The sequence below is a fragment of the Chiloscyllium plagiosum genome, unplaced genomic scaffold (genome assembly GCF_037043375.1).
Source record: "Chiloscyllium plagiosum isolate Xiang-an unplaced genomic scaffold, Cpla_swu_hap1 HiC_scaffold_42, whole genome shotgun sequence".
In the NCBI taxonomy this organism is placed as follows: Eukaryota; Metazoa; Chordata; class Chondrichthyes; order Orectolobiformes; family Hemiscylliidae; genus Chiloscyllium; species Chiloscyllium plagiosum.
The window spans coordinates 6,620,905-6,630,246 of NW_028270180.1; the positions used below are offsets into that span (position 1 = coordinate 6,620,905).

The 9,342-nt window shown below is 48.7% G+C and overlaps 1 protein-coding gene across 8 annotated transcripts in view; it reads right to left on the bottom strand.

The window, feature by feature from the left end:
• shf (Src homology 2 domain containing F) overlaps positions 1 to 2,617 on the bottom strand; it is a 331,264-nt gene extending 328,647 nt beyond the window's left edge. For all 8 annotated transcript variants that reach the window (XM_087982144.1, XM_087982146.1, XM_087982148.1 and 5 more), the window contains exon 1: positions 1,969 to 2,617. In XM_087982144.1, coding sequence (XP_087838270.1) covers positions 1,969 to 2,361 — 393 coding nt within the window. In that variant the 5' untranslated portion in view covers positions 2,362 to 2,617. The remainder of the gene's footprint in view (positions 1 to 1,968) is intronic.
• Between the last annotated feature and the right edge of the window lie 6,725 nt (positions 2,618 to 9,342).

The following is a 9,342-nucleotide window of genomic DNA, read 5'->3' on the forward strand; positions in this document are numbered from 1 at the left end:
ACAGACCTGTCCCCACCAGTACTGTACCCCAGTGTTATACAGTGACAGACCTGTCCCCACCAGTACTATACCCCAGTGTTATACAGGGACAGACCTCTATCCACTGGGACTTCAGCCCACTACCTGCTTAATGAATCTGCTCCAGATACTCACTTGAAAGTTTTTTTTTGTAATTGCTTTCCATCAACGTCTCTCACAGTTGATGGTGGATTAATTCCACACTAGAGAGTTAATGATCACAATGAAATCACTTCATGTTAATTTTCGAAGAACAGAGGAGCAACCACCCACACGATGTGCTGGCCATTTCTGATTCCTTTACAAAACTGACCCTGTACTCAACCTTTAAACAAGAACAGAGATAACCTCAACCAACATCATTGTCATCTGCAGGTTTCCAAACCTATACTTTGCAGAGAGAGAACTGCAGTGAACACAAACTGAAACCAAGAGCACTTTTTGTAAGTGAGAGACAGTGGCTGTAGCCTGCAATTTGCAGGATTGGGGAAGAAAATATCAGTAGCTCTTTACCCCTGGGTTTTTTTTAAACACAGTTTAACATTCTCTCCCTAGAGTCAGGCCAAATTTGGAAGGACTGATCTGTTCACACAAGACTGGGCGTTTTTCCAAGCTGACATGGTACAAGAGTCTCACCACAAACCAGCACGCTCTGCTGAAAATCACAAGCAAGATATTTCACAACACAAACCAAGGGGAGTTTTCAATTTGTTCTGGGGGTATGGGAGAAGAACAATCCCACTGTGAATTCATCACGGTCAGAGTCAGCAACTTATCAACTGTGGTTAACCTCGAGAAGTTAAGGAATGGAGTTGGCGGGGGGTGGGGGAGAGAAGAGGCAGCATTCTTGATGTCCTATCCAGTGACCCCTCCATCAAACCCCAAAGATACCATTCACCCTGCTTCCTATGTGGGGCACAGTCAGTGAACAACCCCTGATCTTTAGTATGGACAAAGTCAGAAGTCACACCAACACCAGGTTATAGTCCAACAGGTTTATTTGAAATCACAAGCTTTCGGAGTGCTGCCCCTTCAGCTATAACTGAGTATCGTGTGACTTAGGACTTTGTCCACCCCAGTCCAACACTGCCACCTCCACATTCAGTTTGGTCATGCAGCAAGATCAAGGTCATTTGTGATGCTTTCTGTAGTTAAATAGGCTCTCTCCTCCCTTAGCCCCGATTGAGGTGTAATTACACAGTTTACTTGACACGTGCCCATTTGGCCCATCTCAATTGTACCAGCCCTTTGTCAGAGCCAAGCCAAGTGTTCTGCCTCCTCTCCTTGAAAACCTTTATCCCTCACAAGGAAAACAAAACTGGGTAATGAGTTACCAACTCTCAAAATACCAGGAGTGGACCACTCGCTCCCTTGAGTATACTTGCCCATTCAATAAGCTCATGCCTGATCTGATTTCCCCATCTCTGCAAGGAAACAGTGCAAAACAGCTTCTCTGTTAGAGACATCTCTTCAAAACGCCCTGCTAGATTCTCAGAGGCAAGTGCAAATTAATAAACTCTCACTCCCAAACAAAAACAGTGGTGCTTTCGTTCCCAACCCCCCCCCAAATAAAAATCCTTTCAGGTCCAGTTCTGAGCTCCCAGGAGCAGCCTCTCTCGCCTTTCCAGAGAGAGAGGAAACACAAGCTTACACCTGGGAGGAGAGCAAGAGAAAGTTGCGAGGTTTCATACAGCCCTCTGTCTCCTGGGATAAGGGAAATTCAAAGGAATTCGTAAGAAGGTCGAACAGAAGGGGTTGGGGGTGGTCAATCTCGAACAGTAGCTCGTACATAATGTGGAGCAGAGTCTTGAGACACAAAGTATTTCACTCGGAAACAACGTTTGATTTGGAAACAAAAGTATTTCATTTGGAAACAAAAGTATTTCATTTGGAAACAAAAGTGTGGAGTATCTGGGAAACAGTAGGGGACTTTCTGTCTCCCTCTCTCACCTTGTCCTGCTTGTTGTCCTCGGGAGATGTAGCCAACTTGCTGCAGTTTTTCTCGGGGTTTTCCACTTTGATGAGCCGGTGTTTCGGGGAGATGTACTTGAGTTCGGGAGAAGCAGCTTTCTTGGCCGGGTGGTGATGTGGAGAGGAGCCGGCGCCGGGGACTCCAGCCGCGGCTCCAGGGGCTGCCCCTGGCCCGGCCGCCTCGGAGCGAAGCCGCTGCAGGCAGCTGGAGCCGCCGGTGTACGGATCCTCGAAGTCCCGCTCCCTCTGCAGCTTGTAAGCGGCCAGGATGTCGGGCTCTGCCCCCGGCCGCGGGCGGTAGTCGGGTTTCGGGGGCTGCGGGGGCCCCTTGCTGCTCCTGAAACCCAGGTGCTCCTTGAACCATTTGGCCATCGCTGCCGCCGCCGCGCATCGCTCTAACCGGGCCGGTCCCGCTCGGCTCCTCACACCGACTGGCTCCAGCTCCAGCTCCGGCTCCCTCCCAGGGCGAGGCACAGAGGAACTTCAGCGCCGCCAGCCGGTACCGTGGGCCCTTACAGCGGCATGGCTCTGCCAGGCACTGGCACCGGGCAGAGGCAGAGACTGGCACCAGGCAGAGGCAGAGAGAGAGAGAGACTAGCACCAGGGAGGAGAGGGGGGAAGGTCTAGCACCAGGGCAGAGGGAGGGACTGGCACCAGGGAGGAGAGGGGGGAGGGTCGAGCACCAGGCAGAGGGAGAGGGAGAGAGAGAGGGACTGGCACCAGGGAGGAGAGGGGGAGAGAGGGTCTAGCACCAGGGAGGAGAGGGGGGAGGGTCTAGCACCAGGCAGAGGGAGAGGGAGAGAGAGAGAGAGAGAGGGACTGGCACCAGGGAGGAGAGGGAGAGAGAGGGACTGGCACCAGGGAGGAGAGGGAGAAAGGGTCTAGCACCAGACAGAGGGAGGGAGAGACAGACAGACAGAGAGAGAAACTGGCACCAGGCAGAGGGAGAGAGACAGACAGACAGACAGACAGAGGGACTGGCAGCAGGGAGGAGAGGGAGAAGGACTGGCACCAGACAGAGAGAGAGACTGGCTTCAGGCAGGGTGAGAGAGAGAGGGACTGACACCATGGAAAGGGAGAGAGAGAGAAAGACAGGCAGCAGGCAGAAATGGACACACTGGCAGCAGAGAGGGCAAAGAGAGAGAATAAGCGAGAGACTGGCAGTGGAGAGGGGAGATCTAGCAGTGGGGGGGGGAGAAAGACTGGCAGTGGAGAGGGGAGAGACTGGCAGCAGAGAGGGACTGGTAGTGGAGACGTTGAGGCCAGCAGTAAGGAGGTAGACACTGACCCCAGAGAGGGAGAGGGACTGACAGCAAAACATGGTCCTGACAATTCCTCAAATATTAGTTTTTTAACAAAATTATTCATTCACGGGATGAGGATGTCGCTGGCTGGACCAGCATTTATTGCCCATCCCTAATTGCCCAGAGGCCAGTTCAGAGTCATCCACATTACTGTGGGTCTGGAGTCACATGTAGGCCAGACCAGGTAAGGATGACAGTTTCCTTCCCTGAAGGGCATTAGTGAAACAGATGGGCTTTTCCAACAATCGATGATGGATTTATGGTCATCGTCAGAATCTTAATTCCAGATATTTATTGTATTTATACATCTCCGTTAATGACCTGAAGGCGATTACTGAGGATTCCTCATTGAGGTGATGAAGCGAATGTGTGTGATCAGCAAGCTCCCCCAAACAGCAATGATGATCAGCTGAAGTGATTGGGATTAAAGGTTGTGCATTGGACTCTGAGTGTGGACAGAATGCCTGCATTTCCCTGCATTAGCGCTGTGACTGTTCTCTGGAGTTGTAATCCATTAGCTGCAAAATGCTTCAGGTCATCCTGAGGTGACAAAAGAGGGGAAACAAAGTCTGTTCTTTCTATCTAACCCATCCTCTCCCAGGCAAAATCAGAGAAGCCATTTTAATGCAAAGTGACAGAGAATGTCAGCTTTAGTAGCAAACCTCGCTATTAGAGGGGCCAGGAGTGAAGAGGCTTTACACTTGTGCAATGTTAGAAATGCAGAAACAATACAGCACAGAAAGAGGCCACTCAGCTCATCATGTCTGTGCTGGCTGAAGAATAGTTACTCATTCTCTTCCACTTGCCAGCACCTGGGTCTGTAGCCTTGCACATTACAGAACTCCAGATGCAGATCCAGTGCCTTTTCAGTGCGTTGGAGATGTTTTCTTTTTGCCTCAAATGTTATGAGGGGACTAATGGAATCGGACCCCAGCTTACAGGCACAGAGGAGAGCAGAGCAACACAAGAACAAACATGAATCCTGTCAACGGCCAAGGGAAAGAACAAATTAAATTAAATTTATTCCGTATTGTGTGGAAGGAAATGGGATTTATAACAGGACAGCAGGGGAATATCTCAGCCTGCTGCAGATAGAGAATCATTCAATCTCCTCATGAAGGACACTTTGAAAAATATCACTGGCTTCTCGGGATTCTGTAATGGGCTCAGTTATCTGTTTTTTTTTCTGTTTCACTGTTTGACTCTAATTTGAGAAAGATTTGTATTTATATTGCATCTCAACATGTTGTTACAGAAGCATGTCCTGTGTTTTGTAAGGGGTGACTGATTGGTGCCAGTTGGGGTTCATTGGGTCCAAACATTGTGGGTTCAAGTTGGAGTCCCCAGTGTTGATCAGAAAACCCAACCACTTGCTGTCATACCGTGGGAGAACTGTGCACTCTGAGTTCTTTTGGCTAAAGCCGCACAAGTGAGTGTGAAAACCTTCCCGACATTAGGTTAAAGAAGAGCAGGTGGGGTGAAATACTAAAGACAAAACAGGAATTGTTGGAGAAACTCAGCAGGTCAGGTAGAAAGAGAAATGGTTAACATTTCGAGTCCAACATGGGAGGATGCAAAAAATATTTACAATGTTGATGTTGGGGTTGGAAGGTTTCAGCTATAGGAAGAGTCTGAACAGGCTGGGGCTATTTTCCCTGGAGTGTTGGAGGCTGAAGGGTGACCTTATAGAGGTTTATAAAATCATGGATAGGGTAAAAGACAAGGTCTTTTCTCCTGGGTAGGGTAATCCAAAACTAGAGGGCATAGGTTTAAGATGAAAGAGGAAAGGTTTTACAGGACCTAAGGGATAACCTTTTCACACAGAGGCTGATGTGTGTGTGGAACGAGCTGCCAGAGGAAGTGGTGGAGGCTGGTACAATTACAGCATTTAAAAGGCAGCTGGATGGGTTTATGAATAGGACGGATTGAGAAGGATATGGGCCAAATGCGGGAAAATGGGACTAGATTTAGGATATCTGTGCACGCAGCTGAGTTGGTCCAAAAGGTCTGTTTCCATGCTATGCGACTCTATGACTTTTCTTCAGTTTGAAGAACTGCATTTATTCAGTGTGCTCTGTGTTTATATCAGATTTCCAGCATCCATATTGTTTATTTGCATATTATCTGGTGTACTGACCAACATTTATCCTTCAATCACCCTCACTGAAAAACAAAATGAGCTGGGTCATTATCCCATTGCTATTTGCCGGGGATTGGTGTATGCAAATTGGCTGTTGTGTTTCTTAAATTATATACAACACAGGCTACTCTTCAAAAGTCCTTCATTGACTGTAAAGATTTCTGGGGACAGCCTGAAGGTGCTATACAAATGCATATCATTTGGCTACAGTGATCTTGTACACAGCATAATCCCAGAATGAGCTTTTCCATCCTGTCTGATTAAAGAGAGAAATTGTCACTCAACAACCATTCCCTTTCTGTTCTGAGGGGAGAGTATTTCCAAAGGCAGGGAAATCAAACTCACTGCACTCAATGGATCTTTGGACATGAGGAGTCCTCCTCCATATGGCATAACCACACAGCACCATCCCATTGTTTAAATGTAGTCACTGCTGTAACAGTTAACTGAGGCACAGCAAGATCCCACAAGTAGCAAACATATGTAAACACTTGCTAAGTGATGTGGGTTGAGGGTTAGATATTGGTCCAGGTCATTGGTGAGAATTCCCCTGCTCTTCCATGAAAAATTGTAAAGGGTAGTGGATACAGTGGGATAATACTATTCTGGACTATCTCAGAATAACAACTTGCACTTATATAGCAACTTTGATGTAGCAAAAAGTCCCAAAGCACTTCACCAGAACTATCAAGCGAAGTTTGACTCTAAGCAGACATTAGAATCATAGAATCTGTACAGGGGTGGAAGCAGGCCATTTGGTTCTACTACAAACCTACCGACTCCCACTACTACAAACCTACCGACTCCCACAGCTACCTGGACTACACCTCCTCCCATCCTGCTCCCTGTAAAAACGCCATCCCATTCTCCCAATTCCTTCGTCTCCGCCGCATCTGCTCCCAGGAGGACCAGTTCAAAATACGTACAACACAGATGGCCTCCTTCTTCAAGGACCGCAATTTCCCCCCCGACGTGGTCGACGGTGCCCTCCACCGCATCTCCTCCACTTCCCACTCCTCCGCCCTTGAGCCCCGCCCCTCCAACCGCCACCAGGACAGAACCCCACTGGTCCTCACCTACCACCCCACCAATCTCCATGTACAGCGCATCATCCGCCGTCACTTCCGCCACCTCCAAACAGACCCCAGCACCAAGGATATATTTCCCTCCCCTCCCCTATCAGCTTTCCGTAGAGACCACTCCCTCCGCGACTCCCTTGTCAGATCCACACCCCCCACCGACCCAACCACCACTCCCGGCACCTTCCCTTGCAACCGCAGGAGGTGCAACACTTGCGCCCACACCTCCCCCCTCACTTCTCTCCAAGGCCCCAAGGGAAACTTCCATATCCGCCACAGATTCACCTGCACCTCCACACACATCATCTACTGCATCCGCTGCAGCCGGTGTGGCCTCCTCTATATTGGGGAGACAGGCCGCCTACTTGCGGAGCGATTCAGAGAGCACCTCTGGGCCACCCGGACGAACCAACCCAACCAACCTGTGGCACAGCATTTCAATTCCCCCTCCCACTCCACCGAGGATATGCAGGTCATTGGACTCATCCACCGCCAAACCACAACAACCCGACGGTCGGAGGAGGAGCGTCTTATCTTCCGACTGGGAACCCTCCAACCGCAGGGGATGAACTTGGACTTCACCAGTTTCTTCATCCCCCCTCCCCCCACCTTGTCTCAGCCGGATCCCTCCAGCCCGGCACCGCCTTCCTGACCTGCAGTCTTCTTCTTGACCTCTCCGCCTCCATCCTACTCCGACCTATCACCCTCACCTTGACCTCTTTCCACCTATCACATTTCCAACTCCCCTCCTCCAAGTCCCTCCTCCCTACCTTTTATCTTCTCCTGCTGAACACTCTCTGCTCATTCCTGAAGAAGGGCCTGTGCCCGAAACGTCGAATCTCCTGTTCCCTGGATGCTGCCTGACCTGCTGTGCTGTTCCAGCAATAAAGTTTCAACTTTGATCTCCAGCATCTGCAGACCTCACTTTCTCCATTTGGTTGAGTCAACACCAATCCTCTGAACAACATCCCACCCTATCCCTGTAACCCTGCATTTCCCCTGACTAATCCACCTAGACATTATGGGCAATTTAGTATGTTCAATCCACCTAACCTACACATCTTTGGATTGTTGGTGGAAACCAGAGCACCTGGAGGAAACTCACGCAGACACGGGGAGAATATACAAACTCCACACAGACAGTCACCCGAGGGTAGAATCGAATCCAGGTTGCGCTGTGAGGCAGCAGTGCTAACCGCTGGTCAATGACAAAAGTTTGAGCCGAGAGCTAGGTTTTAAGAAGCATTTTAAAAGAGGAAAGCAAGTTAAAGAGGTTTAGTGAGAGACTTTCAGATCATAGAGCCCTGAGAGCTAAAGCCACAGCCACTAACAGTGGGGCAATTAACACTGACCAAACACAAGGAGGAAGACTGGAGAAGTGCAGATATCTCAGAGGGCTGTGGGCTGGAAGAAATTACAGAGGCAAAAAGGGATGAGTCTATTAATAGACTTGAAAAGGTAAGGTGGGATCAGAATCTTTAAATCAAAGCATTGCCTAACAGGAACCAATTTGAGTCAACAAACACAGAGTGAAGGTTGAATGGGACAAGGTGTGAGCTGACAACTGCATAGCACAGATGAGATGGCTTTAAGATTATGGAGAGGGTAAGAAAGGAGGATGAAGTGATTTAATTTTTGCACAGACACTGAATATAGCAGGTGATGAAAGGAAACAGTTACAGCACAATGGAAACTGCCATAAAACCCTAAAGGAATGGAAAAGAAGCCTTATTAAAATCCCAGATAACCATACATGCATAAATAAAGAGGATTCACTGGATACAAGAGTAAATCAAATTGAATTCAGCAACAGAAAAGGAAGAAGTTACCATAAAACCTGACCTGAGGAGTAGGCTTACGAAGGATTACATTCAGTTCTGTATATTATACATTATGCATGTATGTAAACAACGACCAAGTACGACTGTGCAATAAATTCACAATAGAATAAATAAAGTCACCAGCCTTCACAGTAAAAACTGCAGCTGCAGCTGTGTGGGATTCCTCACTGAATTGATTTTATTTTCAAATGCTTTTCCATTTCCACCTTCCCTCTCTCTGCCTGGCCTGCCACTTCCCCTGACCACTTTGTGTACATTTGCTGGGGCTGGGGTTACAAATGTATAGGGGGCATTGAGTAGGAGAAAACCAGTCGCCGTGTCAGAAGGTCATATCTTTGAGCCCCACCCTGGAGACTTATAAACCATGCTGAGTCTCCCAGTTACTGCCCATCCTCCTCCTCAGGCGCTCCCTCGGGATGTAGGAGCACTTTCTTCCATTCCGGTATTGTGGCCCCAAGATGATCAAACAGTCCAATGGTGGATCCCCACACACACGTGGATGACTGCTCCATCTGCCGATTGCACTTGGCCTCCTCCTGATCCAGTTGGTTGAGGAAATGGTTGGCTTCTTCTCTGCTTTGGGCAAGAACCTCCCATATACCATTGGGAACCATTGACTTGCCTTGACTGAGCTGGGAGTGGAGAGGCTTGTTTTAAGGAGCCATGCATACAGATGATTGACCGTAACTGGTGCTGGGGATGGTGGCCTAACAGAGGACACTAACATCCTGCCATTGGATTTGCAGGATCTTGTGGATGATGATAGTCTCCAAGGACCTGAGGTTTCCGCTAGCTACTATCCATTGCCTCTGACACATACAACCAAGTAAGTGACACTGCAGACCTAGAGACCATGACTTTAGTGCTGGATTTGAGATCTCTGTCTCGATCACAATCTGTAGACCATTGTTAGCCGCTAACAGTCCTCATTAATAGCTGTTCACTCTCCTAGCCTGATCGTTATCCACTGCTTTGTCTGTACAACTGTC